This window comes from Neopsephotus bourkii, unplaced genomic scaffold (assembly GCF_033783945.1).
Source record: "Neopsephotus bourkii isolate Nb327-2 ecotype Australia unplaced genomic scaffold, CSIRO-AGI_Nbou_v1 NB_234, whole genome shotgun sequence".
NCBI classification, from domain to species: Eukaryota; Metazoa; Chordata; class Aves; order Psittaciformes; family Psittacidae; genus Neopsephotus; species Neopsephotus bourkii.
In genome coordinates, this window is record NW_026900744.1 from 6,471,260 (window position 1) to 6,499,147 (window position 27,888).

Consider the following 27,888-nt stretch of genomic DNA (forward strand, 5'->3'; position numbering starts at 1 on the left):
AAACAAAACAGGACATTCAGTACAGAGTATGAATGGCCAAATGGGAGGTATCTCTTCAGCAGCCCCCACAGTCCAACGACACATGGCATCCAAGAGGTTTGGAAGCTGCATAAATCAGTGTTATCATTCAAAACTGCTGAACGAAGCTCAATAAAAGACAAAGTACTGCACTGCCAAGTGTTGACTGACAGCAGGAATGAAGGTGTCACAGATGCTGTCTGTGCTACTTTGTTTAGTCTAGCACCCTCATTGGAAGTCAGAAGCAGGAGTCACAAGCACTAACAGGAAAAGCTAATGGCCTGGGCAGAGGAGAGGCACTAGATCCTTTTTGACTGAGCTGGAACTATACTAGAAGATGGACACTATGCTGCTGCTGAGGTGAGCACTTGCATTTGGCACCTAGCTCACTGGCACCAGTGATGGAAAGACAAGACCTCCTCCAGAAGGAGCTTCTGTACCTTCCTGGGGCAAGATTTGAGGGGTCAGCAGATGCTGCTGTGGCTGATCTGCAACCTTCCACAAGATGATGAAAATACCTGCAATAGGGAACCACTAGCAGTATCTTTTACCACAGCTGGGTCAAGGTGGAGGGATTTCACTTGAAATCACTGCTGCAAAGACTATTATCGCAGATAGCAACCTGCAGGACACAAAGCAGTGTTTATCTCCAGGTTATGACTAAAGATAGCCAGGCACCAGGAAAGCAGGTGGATTCTGTAATTGATGGAGCATGTTTTCTTCAGGTGAGAAACTGAAAGGCTAATGAGCATAGTCTGCCTTATATACCTATGTACTGAGTGATAATAATGGGTGCAAGTATGTTACGTATGCTACAAAGAACAATTCTTTCCTGTTTCAAGTAACAGACTTTGTGCATAGCCACTGGCTGAATACTGATTTGTCAATGAGTGAAGGCAAGTTTTGCAAGAATAAAAGAAAAACCAAGCCTTCAAGAGCCGAGTCACTGCACCAGTATATGCACAATATCACTGCTATCCCCATGACCTAGGCAATAACTGACACATTCTACCTTCATGCAGTAGCTTCTGGGCAGATTCAAACTGTTTTACAGGACAGTAGCTACAAACTAATTTTGATGTTGTACACATTGATGCTAAACTTCTAAACAACTCACACTAAACCATTACCTGAGTTAGTAGCACATCTGCACATCAGCAGCAGACCTGGTATGCTGCACATTGGCCACAGAACCCCTCCAGTGGGGTAGGACAGCAGTGGGAACAACTGGCACCAGGGCAGCAAGTTTCTCTGGGGTAGGCATATTCTTAAGCTTGTGACTGGGACCTATGTGCACTGAACACAGCAAAGAACAAAACAGAGCAACCCAAGATCAGTGTTTTAGGGGAGTACACTTTGTTCCTGATAACTCTCAGCTTCTCTCCATTCATCCATTGATTTTATTTTGGGTGGTTTTGTTCTATTATTTTAAGGCACCAGCTGCATACAGCCCTGGCTTTAACGTGAACTCACACGCAAAAGAAGGATTGTTTTATTAGGGCAACAACTATGCAAACAATTTGTTTTGATTTTTTTTCTTCTTTCAGATGGTTTATCCATGTTGTGAAGAAACCACAGCGTGGTGCAGACACTATGCTAGCCCAGGCACAACTCCTTCCTTGCCCGGCAAATGGGAAAAACACATAGTGGTGGGTGTGCTCTGCCTTGCATACATGTGCAAAGAGGGGTGAGGAGGGACCTGAGAGTACATGTTCCAAGTACTACAAAGGAAAAAAATCCTTCCTGTTACAAGCAGCAGGTATGCATGCACTGGCCTCCTGCTTCCAGGGCCAGGCATACAGCCAGCTCAGGTGTAACAGAATTCGTTAGCTCAGATAAATCCCCATTCAAACAGGTCTTTTGATTCTTTGAGGGCCATTTCCAGTCTAGAAAAGTTTCAGCTACTTTGGTTGAGCACAGAACCCCAACAAATCAGCCCAGCAGGCATGTCTTAGAACCATATGCCCAGACACATGAATCATGGAGAGCACGGTGCAGAGACCTCCAGGGCTCCATGGCAGGTCAGCTCTAACCAAGCAGAACTTTCTACCTGCTATTCATTTCACTGCTGGCACAGAAGCAGCTCCCACAGATCCATCAGCTTTACATCATGTTTACCCTGGACAAGGAGAGCTGGCAGCACTGTACCATGGCTATCTTGCATTCTCCAAGGGATCCTTCAGATACACTGAACAGGCAGGGACAGAACAGCTTGGGCAAAACCATGCACTTCTTCCCTGTCACTCTCCTCCCCTAACAGTATGGATAAAAAGTGAATTCATATTTGAAAAGCATTTATTCTTTGGCCTCTTCGTAGCTGCCAAACAGGCAGCCCAGCAGGTACAAATTAGTTGCATGTTTAATGAAATACAAACTTCCCACTGAAAACCGCATTCAAACACCAAACTTGTCTCAAGCAGATCATCCAACAGCCTTGCAGTGGCCACAGTTTTGGTAACCACTTGAATGCTGAGTAAGCACAACAGCAGTGGTGCTTCCTCTGTACTGTTCCTCCTGTTCATCCTCACAAGGTTCAAGGCAGACATTATCAATACTGAATCCTTCCTTCAGTGCATAGTCAAACACTGATATTTAAATGGCAAGGGCAGTGCTTTCATCCCTGGGGCTGCAGATGTTAGCTGTCCTCTAGTGGCACACATCACAGTGGCAGCTCACTGGCAGTCCATTTTTTAGCTCAAATAGCTCAATTTCTCTCAAAGAGAGAAAATTGTAACGCAGTGGCTCTGCTCACCTGAAACCACCCATATGGTAGGCATAAGAGCATAAGAATATAGTATACATACATATGTATAGGGAGGAATGTTTGTGCTGTTTAATTCTAGTTGAAATATTAAGCAAGTGAATTTATGCCAACAGTAAAAATATATGGCTTTTATACAGCTCCTTCAAGTCAAAGTCTATAAGGTGATACATATACACACATATATAAACATATATGCATATACCTGAAGTCACTCGCTCAGGTCCTCCACCTATTCCTCTCATTTCTGAAAGCAGTAAATGTCTTTATACACTGAGAGAATAAAAATTACTGAAGGTAATTAGGCAAGTAAGTGCCCTTCAGTAAATGATAATTAGGAAGAGAATAAGGTCTTTGACTCCTAAATAAGCCCTCTGCAAAGGTTTTAATCTTCAGATAGCTCTCTGGCTTACGTGGTCTTTACATGGTTCTGCTACCATACTTTAATGATAAAGCAATGGAAATGAACATCAATATCCTGCATTTTCACCCTCACTTTCTCCCATTAGTAAACAATGAACACATCACCAGGGCAAGCAATCTATTGCAGTTTTCTGCAGCCATAGTTTATTTTTCTTCCCTGTCATGGAGAATTTAGATTACTGGGGAGAGTGGAGATTATTTAACCCATTCATCTATCAACTGCTATGCACACACTATTACTATACAAACAAAGCAAGAAGCCTCTGCACATTTCCTCCCATCCAGAGGAGTTGCCTACATTTATCTAAGAATCCTGAGTTATCATAACATATCCTATCAGCTTTGCCTTATAACATCAGAAGAGTGAAAAGCAGCTCAGGACTGCATGATTTCTCTGAACACAAGAACGTCTTGACTTCAGGTTGACCCTGAAATTTTCAGACATTTAGAAAAATCAAAAGTAAATAGTTAGAAATTAAGCAGGCAGTGACCACACAGTGAGAAGCAGCCTAACTCTCAGTTCTAGCCTTTTTCTGTTATTTATGTGGAGGAGTGGAGACCTTCACTGTTAATGTCAACAACACTTCACATTGTTGTTTCTAATATATAAGCTTTTTGCTTGTATCATTAAGAAGACATGGGAGACCTGGAGACCTTTCCACTCCACAGGGCTTACTGCAGGCATCTCACAGGGTGTACCTTCTGCCTGCCTTGAAAGTAGGGAAATTGGGCTGATAGTGCACTCTTGAGTGGCCAAGAGGTCGACATTCTTCAGGTTGTCCATACCAGCCATCTTTCTCAAAAATCAGAAAGTCTACATACCCTTATTGCCAGCAGCGAGTATTCCAATACTGGGCATTTGGGTAAGGAAAGAGTGTGCTGCTTCAGTTGCTCTAGCTAGCACTTCTAGTGGTGCACTGGGCATCAGCTTTAACTTTTGGGAATACACTGACTAGAGTGAGGTTGATCAACATCCCTGAAGCATTCCAGTCTCATCTGTGGATGGGTGCCTGTCCCACAATAACAGAATTCCATGTGTGTGTCAGGTTTGGGGGGCGAGTAAGCTAAACGCATTGCTGTGGGTTAAACAAATTGTAGTATTTACAAACAAGCTGTAAGCACAAACCCAGTGCATAATTATTTGGGGTTTTTTACACTACCCAGAAGTTCACCTCTGTGTAAAGTTTCTTCTTCAGCATTTTCTTCCTTAAGATCCCACTCCATGCGGGAACTTAGTAGTGATCTTTTATGGAAGGATTTACCACCCAGCACAAGCACACGGACCCAAGTCCCACCACGTATTCTGTTCTCCAGCTCTCTCCCAGAAGGAACATGTCCAGCCATAGACACACATTATTGTATCTTAGCGAAGATATGTTAATTGTATCTTAGCGAAGCTGGGAATCCAGTGAGTACAGTAGGCATCAAAATGAGCCTGAAACTCTCTGCACCATTTTCTTATTGACCAGCTAAGCTTAAGAAGTCTCTGCAGAAGAAAGCAGCCACGAAGACTTCCAGACCTTAGAAACAACTGCAAACACACAACCGGCTCTCAAGGACAACTAACAACAAACTGCAGGAATTTGTCCCCAAATCGCATTTGTGTGTAAACACAAGATAATGGTTTCTTGAGGTTATTAGCTGTACCAGATTTAGGCAGTTTGCTTGAGATACACCTTACTACTTAAAACTGACACTAATTCCAATATCCCAATACTTCCACTGATGACTTTTAATGGTATTAAAGCAAGAGGCATATGGTGTTGCATAGATACAAAACACAGAAGAAAAGAACAGGAAGACTGAAGATGCATGGTACCTCCCTAACAATCTTAGGGAAACCTGGCATGTGTTAAACGTAAGCTCCAGAAAGCCCTTTAGGCCTTTTTTTATAACTAGGTACAATAAAATACATAACAATTGGACACTTCATTTCCATCATAGTTTTGGAGCCTTCAGGGATTTTTTTCCAAGCTTTTCTTCACAACCAAGAGTTTGTTTTTCCAGAATACAAGCTTAGTTCCCAACATAATCCCGTGGCTTGGAAAGTTGGAACATCAATTTAAAAAATCAATTATGCTAAAAAATGGGCAACATTTTGCATTAGCCATGCATTAACCATTTTGATCCAAACTCAAGTTTGATGACCAGGAAGCAATAAAGCCTGCAGGAACAGGCTAATTCACACCAAATGAAAATGGTCCTTGAAAGATTCACAATGCGCTGTTCAAAGACAAGCAGGAGGATAAACACAGTTGCTATGGAGGGCTGTTCTTACCCTTATTTCTGCATTTTTTATGCCACTTCAGATATCCAAGCACTGTCTTCAAGGCCAAAAACCTCAGTAACTACTACAGGGATTTTTAATTCTGACTCTTGCAGGAGCATTAAGATGTGCGCTTCAAATCATGACAGCCAGAGAAGACCTGCTCTTCCCTCCAGGAGGTAAGAGATAGGAATAATATTCATGTTTCAACTGCACTTTGACACTTCTGAGAAGAACTCTAATATGAAGTCACCCAATTAACTGCACACTTGGGGTGTGAGATCTCCTTAGGGCACCTTTCCCTTTTCAGTGGGGTGGGAGGAAGACTGTTCTTTAAGCACATCCAACAGCAAAGCATCAATTTTGACTGAAATAAGGGACCGCATGGGAGAATTGTACTTTCATCAAGAGAGCTCAAGAGTGAGAGTTGATTTAACTTCAAAATTCACAATAACTTCCCTTTAGACATTAGAGGCTTTATTCAGTAATGAAAAGGTGATCCTCTGCCTCTGCTGAAACTTCTGATTTTTTTTTTTCCTTTCAAACCTCTCATTTAATTTCTTGAGGCTATAACATCAGCTAGATTCCCTGGGGAAACCGCCACATTTTTATAGCTATATTCCCATGTAATAATGGTAACTATTACCAATTTTGGTCAAATGTAAAATTCTAGTGGAAACTAGTTCAAAAATCTGCCTCAAACTCATGAAGAAAAAACAGTCTTGTGTTAATACCTACTCTGAGCAGAACTAAAGGCTATACATGCTTGTGCTTGCTTGTTTGTTAAAGGAAGAACACGCAAAGAACAACAAAAAATGCTCACAGTAGGAAAACCATCTGTACAACACAGTACAATTAACACAATAAAGACAAGGTTGGAGAACTAAAAGCAGAAAAGAGACACTTCATTATCAAGCACACCCAGTCAATGTAGTGAAGGTGTCTGCATGTGGTACTCCAGCCTCTATAAAGAGCCGTAAGAAGAGGTTGGAAAAGACTTACTTTTCTGATAGTTTTTCTTTGAGTCAGCTGTAAATCTCCATTGTGATGTCTGAGTGACTATGTTTTCTCAGAGATAAAGCATTGCTCGTGCCAAGAAAGTTTATGTGGAAGAAAAAGCTGTGCAAGAAAAAAACCACACTTGAAAAGAGATTTTTTTCCTGATAACATTTTGATATGCCAACTTTTGCATGCCTGAAAACAACATTTTCTCTGAAGATGAATGACCTTTTCCCCATGAGACTAATGAAACCACTGCTAAGCAGCACTGAACCACAGCTCTTCCCAGAAGCACTAACACAAAAGAAAACATCCAAATAAAACTGAGTACAAGTACAATTAACCATTGCACAATGCATCTATTAGCATTGGTGCTCTGGGCAAAGACTTGATTTGTCATCAAATGTGTCACCACTTCCAGATGCCCCTCTTGTATCAGATGAAAAGATGAAGTCTCCTGGCCAGTATGTACATACTACATTTGATAAAACTGTAGCACTTAAACACAGAATCACAGAATCAACTAGGCTGGAAAAGACCTTTAAGATCATCAAGTTCAATCTTCACCCCACCACTGCCAAGCCCACCACTAAACCATGTCACTAAAGACCTCACCTATACAGTTTTTGAACACATTCCAGAGATGGTTCTTTATATTCTCTTATCACCACAGAGGATAAATTGCTTCCTAGATTCCTGGTGAGAGGCAAATTTTAAGATGGTGATAAGAGAGGCACTCCCTAAGAAATGAATATCACAATCAATAACAAACTGATTCAGGGCCCCTCTGCCTAAAACAATCTGAAAGGAACGAAGATAGAAGTGAAGACCTATAATTACTGCTAAGCAATGACACAATGACTAACTGCATGGAATAGATATTACATGATCATGTCTGTTCAGTTTTTTTGTGTATGCTGTGCCATATGTTTTCACTTAAGTTCAAAAAAAGCTGCAGCAACTCAACTCTCCCATCCTCATTACACAGAGAGGATGCCAGATACTAGCTACTCTTCCTTAGAAAAGCCTTTTATATTCTTTAAGCCACATATACTGAGAAATTCTATTAATAGTCAGGTATTTCTCCAGTCTTGTTTGTTGCCCTTCTCCTAATAACTCTTTCCTTTTGCTATAGCTACAGAGGTAAATTCAGGCAGGAGGCCCTCTGGGATTAATAATCTCACTAATGCTATAAATGATTTTTCCATTTCTTATTCATTGACAAGTTTAACCCTAAAAGCAGTGCACATGTTAGACAATCTCTGCAACAATATGCACAGCATGTGCATATTCATACCTCCATAAGTTACACTGATAGAAGCGCTGCTAGAAAAGGGTGCAAATACAAAAGAAGACATTTCAATTTCAATAAAAAGGAGACAATCTTCATGCAACTCATTCAAGAGCCTGAGACTGCTGCAGTCTCCTTGATCTGAAGTGAAAAAGCTGCAAGCGCAGGCCTGGTGGGTGCTGGGGGAGAAGAATTCCTACAAGCAAATTAGACCCTCACAAATGGTGAAATGTGAGAGGCACTCCAACATCCCAGTTAATGCTGAAACAATAGCCTGGGACATAGGAGAGTACTCAGCAGCCTGAGCTGTCCCCCACAGGATATCTTGACATTTGTAGCTTTTGGAGTTCCAACTTTCTGTTACAGTTTGGTCTTCTCAACAACTTAAGTTTGACTGATTTCATTGTGTTCCTGAATGACATCCCCTGCTCTGGCTACATACACACTAATAAACAAATCAGCAGCAGGGCATGGGCCCACACTCTTCTACATGAGCCTGCACTATTAAAACATTAGCACAGTCCCTGATGGTTTTCAGCAGGGCCAAATATCCTCCCCTCAATAATTCTCACGCATTCATAAGGTCACAAGCTAATTCAGGCCAGTGACCTTTCTTGATAGGAAGCTTGGATACAGCCACCCTCTTGGAGGGGGCGGGCAGGGAGTTAACCTGTTTGAACAATGAGCTCAATTGCCTTCAGGACCAGAGGACAGCCATTTTATTTATTAATAGAGATGGAGTTATCATTTCCAAGTGCTCACAGTGGCACAACCCATTTCCAGATTCTGTCAGGTCACACAGAAGGAGAGGAGACAGCAAGCTCAAAGAGGCACCAACAGTCTCATTTTTTAAAGTAAGTGCAGTCTTCATCTATTTCTAATACCTTGTAGAGGTTACTAAGAGACCACTGTTCAAAACGAATTTGCAAAAGAGTTCCCACTGTGTGCCTCATCTCAGAGAGTCCTGCTCATAAAGCAGTAGGGTCACCACATGCTTATTCCTGCGCTTCTTTAGCAGACAAGTAATCACTAAGGTGGTTAACTCGTGATAACAGCAGTTTTCAATCTGTTATGAGATGTGTGTTATTCCTACAACAATAGTCTGTTTCAGAACCACCATCATGTGGGGGAAAGTCTATAAAAGCTTTCATGTTCAGAACCATATTCACCTTGAGGGCTTCTACACACAAACGCTCTTGGAGAGAGTGGAGGACGCTGGTCATAAAACCCCATGGCATAGGCTAATGGCCAAACCAGATAATGACCAGTGGACAAAAGCAGTGATCATTCTCTTATGAAGAAACATTGTTAAGCTTTCTATGTTATATTGAGTACTTTTTAGTCCTCATCTGAAGGTGGAATAACTTGTCTTTACAATCACATTATTTTTGAAGCACATGAAGATCCCTGATGAACTGTGTCAGAACGATCAGCGCGCTGCCTTCTCCTCGGTACTATCACCTTTAAACAGCGATAGTCCTGCTCTGAAACTTTCTGAGCCCCTTCTACTCTTTTATGTGTAATTTATACAGACGTGTTACTCCAAATTAGTGCAGCTCAGTGGACAACGCTCCTCAAAAGCTGCTTTCCCCTAAGGATTGTAAGACTTGTTCTTGTAATCTTGAAATTTTCTTTCTTGGACCAGTAAACAGCAAATGATGGATGAAAAAGGATTTATTTCATTTTTTTTTTCAGAGACAAAGCAAAGAAAAAATTAGCTAAAAGTCTGAAGAACAGAGAGAAACTAACAAGGAAAGCAGAAATGGTGAATTAGCCTCTGAGCTCTCAAGAAACTCTTGATTTCATAACTTTAGCATTTTCAAGCTACCACAGATAAGTTTCTAGAATTTTCTTGGAACATGCATCATTACTGAAAGTGAGCTCATCTTTTAGCTCTATTTCTCACACACACACACACACACACACACACACACACACACACACAAATCCATTTTGCACTTGGACTAGATCACAGTGTCTCAAAAACACTGGGTGACATCCACTGCAGTTCTCAGGGTAATCTTCCTATTACCAACCCAGCTGCAGTCAGTATCTATAAACACCGACCGCCTTTCCCAGTGTGATGCACGTCAGAAATCCCAGCTGATGGTGTCACGGGGCTTCGTAATGCACCAAGAAGAACTCCTGTCCCATCTGTTTCAACACAGGCATCTCTCTACACTTTCTCAGCCACCCTGACTACTCTTTTTCCCATGCACATCTCAGCTTTGATAGCCTTCATCTCGCACCAGCACGTGACTGAGCTCCATGCTGCCTGCCTGGATCAGTTGTTTGGATATCATTAGATTGCCCTGACTGAAAGCCCTAATGAGGTGCTGATCCCATCATCCAATCACTCAGCTGAGCCCGAATGCATCCCATGGGACAGCCAGAAAAGACTGATGCAAGAATTCCAAGTGATGTGTAACATGAAAGGGCGCCATTCGCATCACTAGGACTCACAGCCTGTCAGCACAGCCATTAGAAATCCTGGGCTACAGAGATTTATAATTCAACCCTCCCACACACAGAACTTGCTCCAGACTGAAACTTGGCACAAAATTCAGTCCCAGGAGGGCATTAAAAAAAATAACCCATTCAACGGTTTCCGTCCCATGGCTTCAGCTCACAGCCATTTAAATAATGGCAATTTCTCATTTCTCTTTTTAACTGAGGAAATCCAATACAAAACATCAGATTTACATAACATTGCAGTGGTGATACAAGCTGGCACCAAACCCAGGGAGACGGCTGCCAGAGCCATTCCGTCATCCCCTTTCGGTGAATTTCTCCATTTGGATTCAGTTTAACGGAATGATTTTTATTAGGTCTAGCTGACATCATCTTTAATCTGCAAATCCCACCTCCACGTTGGTCAGGCAGCTTGCCCTAGCTTTGTACACCTCATGTGTCTCTGAGAAGGGCACAAGCCCAGCTATGGCCAACACAGCCTTCCACTTGTGCTGCCACTGTTATTTCCCTGCTGCAAACTGCTGGCTGATTTAGAAGACAGCAATTAGTTGCCTATTGAGCTGCAAAAGACTGACTGGACAAGGAAAGGACATACACAAAACAAAGAAGGGAATGGATGCAAGCCAAGAGAAATTTGTCAGTAGATCCTTTGATTTGATCAGAGATTGTTCTGACAACACCTGCTTCCAGGGAGAGATACAGACCCAAGCCTACTGTGGCTGCAGTTCTTTCTCTACCAGGTATTTAAACTCCCAAGGGGTCCATCTGTAATCCTGAATGTGTCACTGGGAAAAAAACCTTGGAGGTTGATGCAATGCCATGAGCACTTTTCAATAAATATATCAGACTTCAGGAAGTCTGCAGCAGTTCACTGCAGTGAACATAAGTCTTCTCCTCCACCACTACACTCACTCAGAGAGGCCACTGGTAGCACCTGCAAAACGTATCTTCTGCTGGGTGGTCTACTGGCTCCCACCTCATCACCGCCAGCGCCACTCATGCTCTCCCCATGGCATACTTGAGACACAGACCTTGCTGCCACACTTCAGACATGTCCAGTCCCCAGAGGACAGGGCATATTACAAATCATCACCAAAGCATCTGAACAGATTTTTCCTATTTGTTATACAAGTCAACAAGTAGCACAACTATAAAATGCAACTATAACATGACCAAATGCTATGAAAAAAAATGAAGGTTTGTATCAGTGGTCAAACCTAAGGCTCCAAAACTCAGGAAGAGGAGTTCTTCCTCTTTTTTTAGAGAATTACTGATTTAAAGGTACTTTAAATCGGTTTGGACTTTCTGTTGCAGTCAGCAAAGATGCTACGGCAGTCAGAGTCAAAATGCTTCTGCCAGAATGTGGTGGTAGGTCTAAATCACCATTGTTGCACTGATTCTCCCCATGCAATCATCATCCCTAAGACCAGCCTCTGAGGTCCACGTTCCAGCTGCGAAATTCCTTCTATGTTTCTGAGAGCTACATGTACAATATTTCTCTCAAACAGGGGAAAAAAGCGGAGCCAAAGGGACCACCTGTGCTTTCAAAATGGAAGAACAAGATGGGGCAAGTATCTGCAAAATCACCTTCTTTTCCAACAACTGCGCAGTTTTCTCATACCTTGTCCTTTAATTCCAAAGGGGGGTACAAAGTCCCTGATACGAGCCCATTTCCTGAAGGAATCATCCAAGAACATCGGTGCCGGCTTCGAGAACCTGAGAAAACCAAAATGAGAGAGCAATTAACTCCCGAAGTAGGAAGGATAAATTTCTGTAGGGAGGTTGATGGTTTTCTGTAGGGAAGTGCTGATTCTACATTCTCATTGGCAATAGAGTAATATGGAGGATTTTACTTTTACTCAAGAAACCTTTCAGGATTTGTGCCATGAGGATACCGAAATCACTGAAGTTGTGAGCCTGGCAATCACTTCCACTCAACAACTTAGAACTTCTCCACTATTGTCTGGCTATTAATTTAGATAGAGCACATCACAGTAAGTTGTAAACTGCAACCAGAGTTCAGGCCACTTAACTTTCAGCTTTGTGAGAACAAGCTGATTTATGTGCTGTCTATAAGAATATCTGAGGAAGGCATGTGGAGTTGCCTTTATATTGTTCATTACATACATGTGTGCTGCTCTGTGCAGGTGTGAATGCATGTGGAGAGCAAGGCTGGGGTTATCTGCTCTCACGGCTGCCTCTGCCTCACTCATATGCACACACAGAGCAGTCACTGTAACACACGCAAGAAAGGAAATGTTTCAGGAGATCATGATGCAGCACTCAGTTTACAGAGAAGGGAAATTCAGTACAGATGTAGGTGTTTTCTTCTGCATTCATTAACATATAAATGACTCAAGAGAGGTCCCTGCCAAACCAAACAGTTGTGATTTATCCAAAATCACTTACAAAGGAAGAGAACTAGTCCTTCTTAACCGTGTCATTATGGGAATACATTATCCTAATTACACCCTCAACAGACAAACACAGCAGCTACTAAAAATGTGTCTTTTCTAGAAACAATTAGTACAGTGGCCAGATAGAAGGAAATGATTCGCAAGAGAAACTGCAGAAATATCAACTTTCATATGGAATCATTTTTGAGTATGAAGATCATTGCTAGAAAACATGCTAATACTATGTTCATTCAATCACATCAAAACAGTAGGAGGGATGCTCTGGATCAAAATCAATCACACTGTGCTATGAAAATGAAGAAAGGAATGTACTGCATGTTCAGAGCCAGAGAGTACATCTCCACTACAACCGCACTGCAAGTACAAGGTACACGTGTCTAAAATAAGCACAGCCTGACTAACCTAGGTACTATAACAGGATAGATGTAATGCACTGATTTAACCCTCCCTTGAGGCTGTTTTTGCACTGAGTGTGCAACTCCATGGTACTGCAATCAGATAACTTTTGGACTTGAACTACCTGATGTAAGATAAAACTCATCTGCACTACGCCACAGCCACGTACAGAACAACAATTTCAGACAGCAGCACAGTGAGGAAAGGATGGAATGAATTCCAAATTACAAACTGCTTGAAGTATAGTTCTATCACAGATGCCCAGTAAATCAGAGCTTGGGAGAGGAAAGAAAGAACAACGGTATTTAACAAAATAAGAAGACACAAAGCCAACCATGCATAGCACTTCACATCCACTCACGCAATCTTTAATAAGATCATCTGTAACTGTAAGGGCAGGACAAACAGATTATATAGCTGAGCCAGAAGGAAAGAAATGTTTTCCAGAGCTGAGGATACTAAAGGATCTATGTAAATTTGCCTGGGAAAAGGGGGGAAGATGCGTTAAATATATTCGAGCTCCTGAAAATCTTAAGTAAAAACACAAACACCTGAAGGTCTACTTAAAACCAAAACAAACACCAACCAACCAAACCCCAGGATTCAATAATAGTCCAAAAATATCCTAAAAACTTCAATAACCTGACAAATTTGTTCAGCATTTTTTCAAGCACCTTGGTGCACTGAAGTATAAGCATTTTGCTATACTCAGGGGGCTCCAAGGAGGGCCACGAGGATGATCAGGGGACTGGAGCACCTCCAGTATGAAGACAGGCTGAGAAAGTTGGGGCTGTTCAGCCTGGAGAAGAGAAGGCTGCGTGGAGACCTCATAGCAGCCTTCCAGTATCTGAAGGGGGCCTATAGGCGTGCTGGGGAGGGACTCTTCATTAAGGACTATAGTAATAGGACAAGGGGTAACGGGTTAAAACTTAAACAGGGGAAGTTTAGATTGGATATAAGGAAGAAATTCTTTCCTGTTAGGGTGGTGAGGCACTGGAATGGGTTGTCCAGGGAGGCTGTGAATATTCCATCCCTGGCAGTGTTCAAGGCCAGGTTGGATAGAGCCTTGGGTGACATGGTTTAGTGTGAGGTGTCCCTACCCATGGCAGGTGGGTTGGAACTTGATGATCTTAAGGTCCTTTCCAACCCAAACCATTCCGTGATTCTATGACTTATCTCCACCTTCTTCCAGAATCAGCATGAGGAATCTTTGCAGGATTCTCCTACAATGCAAGAGCTTTTATAACCTGAATGGCTACAGTACAGATGTTCACAGCAATTCCTTTACAACTGCCACTTGAAATAATAGCACAGGTCAGAAGCCAGGCCCCACAGAACGCTTCCCATTCTCCCTAAGCAGCAGCTGCAGTGAAGGATGATTGCATGGCCTGGGGGTGACCAGCACCTTTGGGCTGGTTTGTTAGGTCACGAAGCTGCTCTGATGGCTGCTGTGACATGTGGTCTTCAGGAAGAACTTGGATCAGAAAATACATACATGAACAAGTTTCATTCTCTTCTCAAGAATCAAGAAGATTCCCTACAATACTGCTACAAAGTAGTGCAATGTAAATAAAACACGTAGCCAGTTCACCTTTTCAAAGAGCATGAGAAAGGTGGTACATGCTGTAAGGTGGGGCCTAACTCAACTCACAAGTTGGTATTATTTATAGATGCAATTAACTCTCCTGTTTGCAAGTCAGACAGCAGAATAAGCCAGTTTACTGTCCTATGGAGTATGAAGTGTCTGTCCCTAAGGCAGATTCCCTCTCACAAGGTGCCTGGACAAACTAGAAGGAAGGTCAGATCCTCCTGGGACTCCCTGGAGCCCCCCAAATCACGTGAAGCACTAGCAGGACTGATCTCATGCTCTGTGGAGTCCCTTCAGCATCTGATGACCAGGGGACCAAAGGGATGTCCAAAAAGAGGGGTGAAGTGACCACTGGCCTTTTTCCTGTATTTACTACAAGTAAACTTAAGGATTTTTTTTTAGCAAAGAACACAATATAGCCTTGGAACACCTATTGTTATATTTAACACTAATGTACACACAGGTAGGGAAACTGATTTTTGATTCATACTTCTGCTTCATTTAAGAGGGGGGAGGAACAGTTTTGGGGGAAATATTATATCCATATGGGGGGAAAAAGGAGCAAATTAGAGGATATTTAGCTCCCATAAATCTTGAAGGTAATTCCATTTTGGAAATGTTAAGAAATCATGAATGCTGTAAGCTCCTGCATGGTCTATGAAAAGCACTTTGCCACCTCAATAAATCAGAGCGGGCAGAACCGATGTCCAGCAGTGACAAGGAAATGCTGTCTGCCAGACCTCTCCAGGAGCATGGCTGTTCTGCCTTGGCTATGAAGCCCATCTGGCATATTCTGGGGTCCTTCAGGAAATATCAAGATATGCCTCAAACAGGCCATGGGAATGCTCTCCGCAGAGCACCTAAAATACATTCCAAGGAATGTGTGGGAGTTTGTTAAACAGAAAAAGTCAATGTTTCTGAATGATGTTAAATTTTGTATCCACTGAGCAGCTTGCATATGGGGTGCTCCATTTTACCCAAGTCATCTGGCATGGCTTCCTAAGAGCAGGTTAGCTTCACCTACAACCACAGCTGCAGACCTGAAATAGGCTTGCGCTCGATGTCCAAACAGCACATCAAGGGAGAGTTACGATTCTTCAGACTTAAATTTTAGGCTTTTCCTCTCTACCACACCCCAAGTTCCAGAACAGACATAATGCAACCTCATAGCACATGACAGCCTTGAAAAGATGAGAAATTTGGGTGCCTGTGGCACACACTCATGAGCTGCATGGTTTGGGAGAGAAATGCCAAGCATTTAAATCTCTAGTTTGAAGGCCAACTCTGATAAAACAACAAATTACATCTAAACAGACTAAACACTGGATATATTCATTACAAGTTACAGTCTAAATGTCTCCTAGCTCTCAAGCTGTGTTCCTTATACAAAGACATTAGTAAAATCTCTAACACAATTTGTCACTGCACACTGCGAAAGGAAGTGTACTGCCAGAAAACTATTCTTTACCAGGAATCTATGTGCACAAGGAAGTATGATGGATATTTGTGCCTACGGGATTCCGGCATACACAACAAAAAATTATGTTTCCAGTTATTTTCTCCATAGTAAGTTTTGTGACCCCACACCATTTCTACCTGGAAGGCTGAACAGAAGCTTCTCAGCCAAGTTTTCTAACCATATCCATTCTGCTCTTGATAGAAAGATCCATTCACAGCTACCCCTCTTTGACATGTGCTGAGGCATTCAACATCAGCAGCATTAACTTCCCACAGTATCTTGCAAATTCTAGACTAGCACCTCCACTATTCATTATTGAACAATTTCAGACATTTAAATCTTGACTGGAATATGCTCCTTACTCCTACCTGCCGCTTTCAAAGCAATCAATGTGTAGAAGAGAATATACTAGACCAAAAAGAAAGCAAAATAAACTGATTGATAGTCTTAGCTTCAACAAGGAGGAGGAAGATAAGGCCAAGTCCCTGAAAGAGTTGAGGAGATGGCGGCATCATGTTTCTACAAATTATGACATTAAGTAAAGGCAGATTGGCAGCCACTAAGCTCCACTGTGGCTTATTTCTCAGGTATCCTGTTTGGGTGGTGAGGCACTGGAATAGGTTGTCCAGGGAGGTTGTGAATGCTCCATCCCTGGCAGTGTTCAAGGCCAGGTTGGACAAGGCCTTGGGTGATATGGTTTAGAGCGAGGTGTCCCTGCCCATGGCAGGGGGATTGGAACTTGATGATCTTAAGGTCCTTTCCAACCCTAACTATTCTATGATTCTATGATTCTATTTCCTCCCCACTTCCCCTTCCCTCCCCCTTTCAAGCCATCCTGCCTGTTTATTTCATTCTTAGGGAGAATCAGCTGCAATGGAAAACTGGAAGCTGAAGGAAAAAACCCAGATGGTGCTGGAGCCCAATACTGTACATAACCTGCACATCACAGTTCTAGAAGGGCATAAAAAGACCCCAAAAACAACCCCACCCCCACCCCCCCACACACAAAAGAATGACTTATTTGTTCTGAGGTGACTCCTATCTTGTGTTTGCTTATGCTCAAAAGCATCCATGGTTACACAGAACGCACAAAATCTACCAATTTTATCAATAAAATGGCCAAAGCACTCTAGCACTGGATAATTAGCTCTGAGAGCAGCACTGATAAAAGCATGGAGAGAAAATCCAAAACAACCTTTTCCTTTTTCCCTAGCTAGACTTAGATGTATGTTCTCTCCCTTGCCTCCCTTCTCTGGGGAGCAGCATGGTATGATAGCATAAGGAGTGAGGAGGTTTGTGATGTCCTGATTTCACATTTCTCACTGACATTAATCCTCTGTCAAAAATCCAAGCAGCTCAAGGATTCCTCAAGCAGCTGAAAAAATGAAGAAACCACATTAATAAGGATTAACCCCATCCTATAACAAAAATATTTCTTTTCCTAAATCAGGAAACTAAGGAGCCAAACCACAGATAGCTGCAAGAAGAAAATCTACCTTAACATAGAGATCAGGCCAAAAATTAAGTTGATCTTAGCAAACTGCATGTATTGTCTAAAATAAAATCAAAGGCTGGACTAGATGATCTCCAGAGGTCCCTTCCAACCTGAACAATTCTGTGATTCTTATGAATATGGTAAAGGCAACTTAGCACTGAGGAATGGTTGCCCAGTGCACCCTACCACTGCCATTTCATACCTCTTGTTCTTCTTTTGGAAGAAACACTGAGCCACTGATCCCTATCCATCTTCTTCCATGTTATTCCTGCCTATAGACCCTGAGTGAACCTACAGTTATTTCTTTCAGGCTGAAAAGTTCTCAACTACTTGGCGATTCTCTGTATAGATGCCACTGAATTAGGCAGCAATACAACACTGCTTTGCTTTGTTCCCTGCCCTTTCCCAATAACTCTACCGTTTGGCTTTTGTCTGTTATTGAGCTGGTGTAACCACTTGCTCCTTTGCAGCTCTGCAAAAAGGACCATGAGATGTAAACCATGGTTATTCTGACAGGAGAAGGCAGTAAATGCCACAGCCACTGTAAAAAAATTACTTTATTCCATAAGCAAAGAAAAGGAAGGGGCAGGTAATGTCCATTGACCATAAAACCCTCTACCCATCCACAAGCCATGTAGCAGTTATCCCAGTCTCCTCTCCTGGGAATAAGTGCTCTGTATTTTCAAGACACTCTGGAGCACCATCAGCCTTCTTGCCCTCTCTGCTCTCCATCACCTAGTAGGTTGTTTAAACTCAGTGTTGCAGAAATTTCCCCACTGCCTGCTCACTGCTCTATTTAGAGCCAGACCAGCTGCTCCAACATATCTTAAAGGGCCTCCATACCCTGCACTGTGGTTCATACACAGAACATTGTCATGCTTTTGCAGAAAAGATAAACATCCTATCATAACTGAAAAATGTAACTATCACAGCTGTAAAACCCGTTAAGTATTCCACTTTATTCAAGATCTGAAAACATCAGCTTAAGGACCATGTCTGGTTCTGGGCCGCACGCAAAAAAACATGGAAAAACAATGTAGGAAAGCTGTGAAAAAAGATCTGAAGTCTAGAAAATGTGATGTCTGAGGACAGCTAGAAAGAAATTAATTGTTTTAGTCTAGAGAAGAGAAAATCGAAAGAATACAGAATAAGCCATTAAATATTACAAGGCTGCTGCAAAAGAGAAAGGTAGTATCTCCATATCCCTGGCAAATAGAAGCAGTAGCCCTAGGCCTAAAATGCAGGAAAGGAAACTTAAATTAAGCATTAGTAAGAGGTTTCTTATGCTTAGCGCTACTGCACATTGAAATCTATTGCCTGGACATGGGTTACAGAACTTGCATCACTTTACACTGGTTTCTGATTTTATAGTCTGATTTTTAAGAACAAGTTTACATCTATTAAGCATGGGTTATCCACAGCTGTGTCTACTTTTTAGAGGGGAAATTAAACAGATGAAGTTTTGAAGCTCTGCATAGGTCTTCTTTTAAAACCATTTTTACACTGCACTAGCATTGCTACGAGGTGCCCATATACCCAAGCTACAGTCTGCTGCAGTTGGAAATCAAGAGCTTCAGATTTCTTGTGCTTTTTATGTATTTACCTTCATATACGGTAATCAAACTGCAGTACGAACACAACTGTAGATAAGCAGCACATGGATTTTGCAAGCTTGTTGCCTGCCAAAACTGCTTTCTGTTTGTACCCTGCATCTTTGTGATAAACAGGAAGACACGTAAAGTTTAACCTTTCTGCAGTCATTAACGTCTTGGGCTTACGCACCACCACCACACAAAATCAAAGACTAATTTAATTCAGCTCGGTCCTTCCTGGTAACTGACTATGTTCTGACAGGCATGAAGTCCAACAGGGTACCCTGAACAGCTTACCTATACAATGCAAATCATCTTTATGGGGACTGTAAAGTTTTGAGATAAACTGTAAATATTAGAAACACAAAATCAGTTTGCCCTCTTTAATGAAATCCTCAGACTTTCCTACTGATTCTCCAAACATTTCAGACAAAATCCACAGATGCACACACAAAAATAACAAGAAGCTTGGTTTAAAGGTTGGCTTCCTTTTGGGAAAGAAAAAAAAAAAGCTACAAAATTCAGACAAGGCAGAAACTCTGTCCTGACCTGCCTCACAGTGCAGCATATAAGACAACATGCAAAATTTGCTGTTGTTCACCGAACCCTCTAATACCAAAACGCAATTATGCAAGAGTGAAAAGCTGACTTCTAGACAATGTAGAATGATGTTAGTTTAAAAGCAAGTCTCCTAACATCATTTCAATGTCATAGTTTGCTTTTCATGGGTTATTGTCAAAGATGTAAGATTGAATTACAGCTAGTTTTTCCTACCAAAAGCCAGGTGGGGTGTTCAAGCCTCTGAGGGAGCACTGAGCCAAATAGATGTGATTACATGGTATTTGGAAACATGATGAAGGTGAGCAAAAAGCAGACTGTAATTACTGCCTGAGTTTTCAAAGCCTCTTGTGCAAATAAAAAACGAGATGAGGAGAAAAGGAGAAAAGGTCCAATCCTTCTCCCTGCAGAAAGAGTTAGCTCACACGGAAGATGCCAGCCAGCAACTCTGCCACTTGGCCAAAGTTTAGCAGAATTTTGCTCCTGCTCACATTCTGCTGGGTCAGGAAGGAGACTGCTATTTCTAATGAAAAAGGAGAGCAGTCATCTAGGCTAATTGCTGCTGTGCAACGTTGCCTCCCAAAAGGCAGGGTATCTGATTTTTCTTGTGAAGATCTAACATACATTCCAGAAGACAGCAGATGATGGGGCAGTTTCCATCACTGACCTCTTTCTTTATTTATCTCTAAATATATCTCTTTTTTAACCAGTCTGTTAAAAAGCAGTGACTGCCCTTTGCTTCCATAAAACTATCTCTTTATTCTACTTGCAGAGAAAAGCTAATCCACAACCACGCCATTGCCAGCAATCCTCCCACCCACTGCTCATCCCTGCCACCACTGGCATGTTTCACTGTCCTGAGCTGCCGGCAATCTTATGATAGAGCACAACAAATTGCGTTTTACTGTTTCAAAACCCTATGACCCCATTTCCTCCTAAGACATTATTTAATGCCTGCATATATCTTGAGGGTATCCTACTGTATCAGTCAAATTTTCAGATTTCAAAGTATTGAAGGGAAGAGTGAAATTTTTAGTGGCTTTCATAACAAGCACTAATGTCACTGCAGAAGGAGCCTGGAATACTTAATTCCTCCATCTAGAACAAAAAACACATATAATTTCTGTGTACAGATGTCACAAAAGCTGAAAAGAAATTGGTACCTCTGTAGGGCACAATGGGCACAATGATGGCACCATCAGCTAAACCAGAAATGCACATATTGTTTGGCACAGACAAGCACAAGCACAGAACAGATGTGACTGCTCTGTCAATGTCCAGCACAGGGAAACAAACAGGCACAAAAGACAAATGAGTATGACCTGATCATGATACAGTCAGCTGAAGACAAAAATAAGGTCATTAACATTTAAAATGGGTAAGCTCCAAAACAGCCTTGTGATGGAAGCCAAGGAAGACAGGAAAGTGCAAAACAAATGACTTGAGGTGAAGCCTGGTCAGTTTATGGAAGAGGCTGGATGATCTGGTGTCTGCATATGCAGGTGACTAGACTTTGTAATTCGTCTGGTTCCTGAATGCCTGGTGTTCCTTCACCTCTGGCATATTGCTCCATGTCAAAAATCTGCTTGGGGAAATTTTCCTGCTTAAGTCTTACTGGAGTGAGTACGTTGGCAGAAGAAAGGTCAATGTTTCAAGCATCTTTACTGAAAGAAAAAAGGTTGTTCTGAAAGAAAAGAGTCTTTATTGTTTTAAGGCTCAGACACTTCCAGAATGATCAATGCCATTCCAGAACCCAGACAAAAACTTCCTGTTAAGATTATATGGAAATTATTAATCTGCTGTGAAGTACACACCTTAGCATCAACAGAGGTCTTGTCAGCTCTTCTGATTTTCTTACATGTAGTGCAATATTCTGGAAAGTTGTATGTGATGCAGTTCCTCTTATCACACTCCTGGGAGAATCTCAGCTTTCATGTAAAAATATTTTCCTACCCTTACAGTTGAAATGAGACTTCAATAACTAATAAAGGCTCAGAAACCTGAGGAAGAATAAAAATAAACCCTTATTTTTAAACTGCATGCATTTTGTGTCCTGAGTCATTATTACTGAATATTTGTAGGTTGCAGTTCTCATCAATGCAACTCCCTACAGTGACTTTAAGGTGTTCCAGAGAAAGCCTCCCCAGTGAAAACGCAGGCAAAAGACAAGTCTGCTTTCAGACACAAACAGGAAATGAAAGCAAAACAGTAAAAGTAAGGGGGAAAAAAAGGTCTGTAGAAGCTATTGCATCAATAGTTGCCTACAGCGCATAAGACAGGCAGATAATTAAATGGAAAGAAATAAAGACAAGAAGTAAATTGTTCAGCTTCACTGAGCACTAAACGAATTGCTGCTCAAAGACCATCATACAGACAGGCCACTGTGATGTTTCTTAGAATTTTCTGTCAGATATTTTCAAAAGTTTTTCTTTTTCTAAGTCATCACAATCTGAGTTCACCACAAAAACTGGCAGAGCAATGACAATATCAAATCAAGTGACAGTTCTGTTGAGAAAACAGGAAGAGATGAACTAGAAACAAGAATGAAATCTGCAGCAAAACCAAGAAGGGACTGGAAGCATGGGTGATGCTAGGCAAGCACAGCTCTCTCTGAACATTTTGAAACTGGACAAGGCTTTTTGGGTGGAATCCACACCATAATTTGCACTATTCAGAAGATGGACATTCTAACTAAAAAGCCAAAACGGTGAGGGTGGAAATGTTCTCCATTGCACAAATTCCTAATGCCTAAACAATTTACCTTGGCATGCTCCTCCTTGTAGGAAGTTGTTCAAGAAACAGTTGTGTGGTTTTCAAGCTTGCCTAGTAGTCAAAGCAGTGTAATTCATCTGACCAGAGAATAAGTTTTTTTACTTATATCAAGTGAAAGAGGATAACGTAGCTTCAGATGCTCCCAGGTACTGCCATGTGATGTGCATTTGTACAATGTACACACACACACAAAAAAAAATCAGTATCATCAGAATCGATTACCACTTACTGAAAAACAGTTACAGACAGATTACAAAGCTGCTATTAATGAGATCCATATCACTCCCGATGGGAAAAAATCCAGATGTGTTTCTATTACTCTGTTGTACAATAGACTTCACATTGTAGTGCAGGATGAACTCAGGGCAGCCAGTTGTTGCAATTTAAGGTTCAGACAGAGGTTTTTTTCTTCCTTTAACCAGATGCAAAACCCTCCAAGGATTTTTTTGCATCTCACAGGCTCTGACTGGAAACCTATACACAAAAAAAGGCCAAAACATATACCCCAAATAGAAAGCGTGTTTGTCAGAGGGGTCTTTTCCTCCCTGGTGCCAGGGTGAGCAGGTCCTTTTATAACTGGAGAGAATATTTGACATGTAAGACACAGACCCTGTGCCCAGTTTAATGTAATTCTTTATCTCCTCTTTCACCTTGTTAATTCCAGACCTTAGCCCAAGAGTGATCTGCAAAGCAGCATGAATTAAAATCTTCCAGATAATATCAGCACTGTTTAATATAAGCCTCTCTCCTTTGGCTCCATGGTTTGAAAAATAAACAAGTATTTTAACAAAACAAGGGTAAGACACCAAGCTAGTAAAACCTCTTTCTGGGTTCTGCTTCCAGAGATAAGCCACAGAGAGTGGACACTGAAGAAAGTTTCCATGTAAGAGGCCACCTGACAAAATCAAAAGGATTTACTGACTTAAAGAGCAAGTCGGTACAGTGGAAAGAACTGCAAACAGTAGACAGCACAGACAGCTATATCCTTTCTTCATCATCCCACACAGAAAGCGTCTGGTTTGAGTTAAGAGACTGGGAAGGGGAGACTGGAGGTGCAACTTGACTACTCTGACAAAGAAAAGGACCATGAACCATGCTGCCTTTTCCTGTCCTACTTGCAAAACAGGTGCCAAAAAATTAAGACCTATTGTTCCAGCCAGAGCGCTTACTGTCCTCCTCCTACCAGGATCCTCCTATGCTCTGTTGTGTCAAGTTCAACATGAATCTGGCAAGAGACTGTACAGCAACAATGGCATCCACATCAGTAATTTCAAAGGACTCTTCTGAAAGACTTGATGGATACCTGAAGCACAAGGTAAGTTCTCAAAAGCTTGCTCTCCAAAATACTATAAAACTTTTGGAGGAACAGATAACCTCCCTGATTCACTATTCAAAGCAGACAGGCTTCCCAGTTATTCTTATTGCACCACCTGGAGAACAACATGACAGTCCTCATTCCGGGAATGGAGCTTTTCAATGAGATGGCTCATTTCAACAAGTTCCCACAAGAAAAGCCAGTAGAAAAAAAAAGGATGCTGCTGTTTTATGCATTTGAGATTTATGTAAGTCACTGAAATAAATACTAAATATTATTAGCTACTAAAGGAAATGGTTATGATGAAAATGAGAGGATAAAAAACCCACAAAAATTTGTCTTCTCTTTCAGTACCCTTGATAAAGAAAGCACTTTTCCTACAGCTGTGGGAAAGAAAACAAGACATAATGGTGAAAGTTAAAATTACACATCTTTTGGCTGTTATCAAAGGGAGCTATAGCACATGGACAAAGCGCAGTCTGAGTGATCCCAAGCTCCAAACCGAAGAAATGCTGCAGGCATATTAATCATCGGCATTTACATTTGCTCTTGAGTATTACAAAGAGCAGTGAATGTTCCTGATCCACTACTTTTGTCCCAGTAGCAACATTTAACTGTGTGAACTGCATTTGGCCTTTATAGAAAGCATCAATAGGATCACTCCTACCACTGATACTCTCCCAGAGGCCCCCTCAAGCAACCCAGTACTAAGTAGTTTCGGTGCACGGCACTACTAGTTGACACACAGAGATCCTGCCACACCCTGGAGTTTTCCACACCTTTAGTGACCTCGTAATCCAGCATCTCCACAGATCCATCAAGGAGCCACACTCATAGAATTGTTTAGGTGGAAAATACCTTTAAGATCAGGAAATCCAACCATTAACGTAACAGGGCCATGGGGACCGCTAAATCATGCCCCCAAGTGCCACATCTACACATCTTTTAATTATTTAAAGATATGGTATTTATGTGGGGTGGTGACTTAACCACAGGCTCCACCTTCCTGGGCAGCCAGTTCCAATGCTTGACAACCCTTTTGGTGAAGAAAGCTTTCCTAATATCAGTCTAAACCTCCACTGGCCCAGCTTGAGGCCCTTTCCTCTTGTTCTATCACTTGCTACTTGTGGAAAGAGACTGACATCCCCCTTGCTACAGCATCCTTTCAGGTAGTTGAAAGAAATGGGAAAATCTCCCCTGAGCTTCCTTTTCTCCAGGCTAACCAGCCCCAGTTCCCTCAGGCACTCCTCAATAAGCCTTGCTCTCCAGATGCTTCACCAGCTTACTCTCCACCTCAGACTGGAATTCTATCCATTCACTGTATTTTCTTAGCATCACCCAGTTTTGGTTTATTTTCTCATTCTTTTGTTTGCCCACCTATGTTTGTCTAACCACTCAGATGGCCTACAAAACCATTACAGTATTCAAGCACTCCACAAACAATTACTTAAAATTTACATCTGTCAAAGAAAGTGTTCGTGTTTTCATTCAACCTCTTCAAGGTTTTAAAACTAATTCCTTGAAGGTATTAAGCTTTTCTCTCCCATCATTTTGGAATTAGACGCGGGCGAGAAACCTCTCCATTACAATGACAAATTGCAGTCATTTTGTTCTTGTTTAATCTTACTTTTAACAAAACAATCACCTTGGTAAGAAAAACTACAAAAGTCATGGAAGCTCATGTGAATAAGCCTGAAAAGCCCAAAAAAGTGAAAGCTTTGGAATGCGCTGGCAAAAGAAAATGAAGACCATAACGTAAATAATGAGTAACCTTAATCATGAATTATTTCTAATGTCTTATCACCTCAAGTATTTCTATCTTTCAATAAATCAAGAAATATTCAATCACTTCTTTGAGCTTACTGAAGTAAAACAGAAGAAATAACAAGAAAAAAAAAGGCAAGCTACGGTTCAAGCTACCAAATAAAGTTCCTTAATAATAATAATTTATCATTCAAAGCTGTAATAAAATCCCAGAAAACATGTTGACTGTCCTTCTAAATTTTTCTACAATAGTTATTTTTCTTAAGACAATTTCCCCATATAAGCTTAGAGTAGTTTAAAAAAGTTAAACCCCACAACCCCATCTAATTCAGGATACTCTTAAATCTCCCTGTCTAAACAGAAAAGTTGAAGGACTACTTTAGCTGAGTATCCCTTGATCTCAGTGACAAGAGACGCAGCAGATTTTCATTAGCCAGTAAAATAGCAACACTGTTGGCCAAAAGGAGAACTTCCCACAAGTATTTATGGGTGCTCTTTGGGCAAGTGTTCAAACAAACTCCAAAGACAACCATAGAGTAAGAAAACAGTACAATACCACCCCACATTACTCTCTCTGCCTCTTTAATGCTCATGCTCAGCCCTCCTAAACCATACCTTTCTTCTGGACGTTTTGCTTTCCCCAAGCTGCAAACCAAGTGTACTTGGCAGTGAAGATCACAAGCAACACAATTACAGAACCTGCAGATTCTCACGTCAGTGCTGTGTAAACATCACTGTCAAAACTTCAGCCTACAAATAACTGAAGAAGAGATCTTCAGAGACAATTAGCACTTTGTTGAATTCAACAGGAACTGCATAGTAACTTGTCTTCTGAAAATATCAAGTCACTCATTACCATACCTACCTCCTAGTAATTAGTACTGAATATTCCTGGTGCACATTTTTTCCACTGCAACAGCCTGATACATGCTCTGTAGCAATAGCTTTTGTTTTAGTATCTTGGCCAGTCATGAAATGAATCAAATCAACAGCCCTTTTAGTGATACCAAGCTTTAGAGGTGCAAAACAGGTCCACTCCCATCAACTTTTATCAGCTAACCTTTGAAAAGTGGCGTCCAAGTTATAGGGATTAGTAACTCCCACACTGAGAATAGGAATTGGGAGTAAAAATACAAGAGCAGCTCTAGTACAAGTAAGAGTAGGCTGATGTACAGCAGTATCAACAAATTGCTTCCAAACCTGCCTGTAGCCAGCACGGCTTTGGAGAATCTGTAACAGTGTGAGCTTTCATTCCATGGCTACTTATTTCTTGATATCAAGAGTGCATTTAATGCTGTAAAGCACAAATCTGGACAAGCTTTGCCTGCTTGGCTTACTGTTACCACCCACAGAAAGCTACCATGAGCATTTCTTGAGCCTGGATTCTGAGGGCAGTGATCTCAAGGCACTGAGCTGTGCAAGCATTAACCAACAGTCAACAACAATTAACCAATCAACATTAACCCTAAAACAGACGCACGGGGATCAGAGAAGTGTGCTTCTTGGCAATAACAGCTACTGCATTAAAAATGGTTCTCTGAGGAGCGGAGAGGGGCAAGAGTTGATCAGTTTTTATCCTGGGATTATTTTTGTTAAGAATACATCAGCTTGCTTGCCCAACAGTAAGGAAAATCCTACCTAAGGATGCCAGTGAGACTGTGCTGCCTCAGATCAGAGTTCAGAATCTCTGTTCCAAAAATGGCAATAAATGGATATCAAAGGTAAAGCAAGAATGTGGCAAAGAGATAAAATATTTCCTCCCTAACATTTACACAGCTTTCAAACATTTCCAGCGGAGTGGATTTCCTGAGTTTGATGTGGTTTGTCTAATCAGCAATCCCCCTTTCCCTCCCAGCAATGGATCCCTCCTCCAAATGTTTGTTCAGACTCCCCTGGAATTTGTATAGACATTTTACAGACATCATATGCTTTGGCAAGGAGTTGCCCAGGTATATATGACCTGACACATGAAGAATTGAATCTTTTTTGTTCTGATGTACTGAAGTAGAAACACATTATGCAGAAAGACCCTATCAGTGTTTTTCCCCTTTCACCTTTCTTCCGTGCAGTAAAAGCTAAGAGAGAATTCAGTGCAACTCAGACAGAAGACCCACCACAGAAGATCAGATCTCCCTCTGCTTTCTTGCTTCCTTCCCCTCGGACGCTAATAAGCACATATGTTTTTATCCTATTTATTACATACCCAGCTGCCTCAGCAATCACATCACCTCTTACCTCTCAATCCCCCTTTGCCCTCAAGGTCTTCCATTTATTCTGCCTTTGGGATTTGATGTTACCAAGC

General features: G+C 41.5%; 1 protein-coding gene across 6 annotated transcripts in view; it reads right to left on the reverse strand.

Moving 5' to 3' along the window:
• ST3GAL3 (ST3 beta-galactoside alpha-2,3-sialyltransferase 3) overlaps positions 1-27,888 on the reverse strand; it is a 205,250-nt gene that overhangs the window by 65,944 nt on the left and 111,418 nt on the right. For all 6 annotated transcript variants that reach the window (XM_061345031.1, XM_061345033.1, XM_061345030.1 and 3 more), the window contains one exon: positions 11,852-11,946. In XM_061345031.1, coding sequence (XP_061201015.1) covers positions 11,852-11,946 — 95 coding nt within the window. The remainder of the gene's footprint in view (positions 1-11,851; positions 11,947-27,888) is intronic.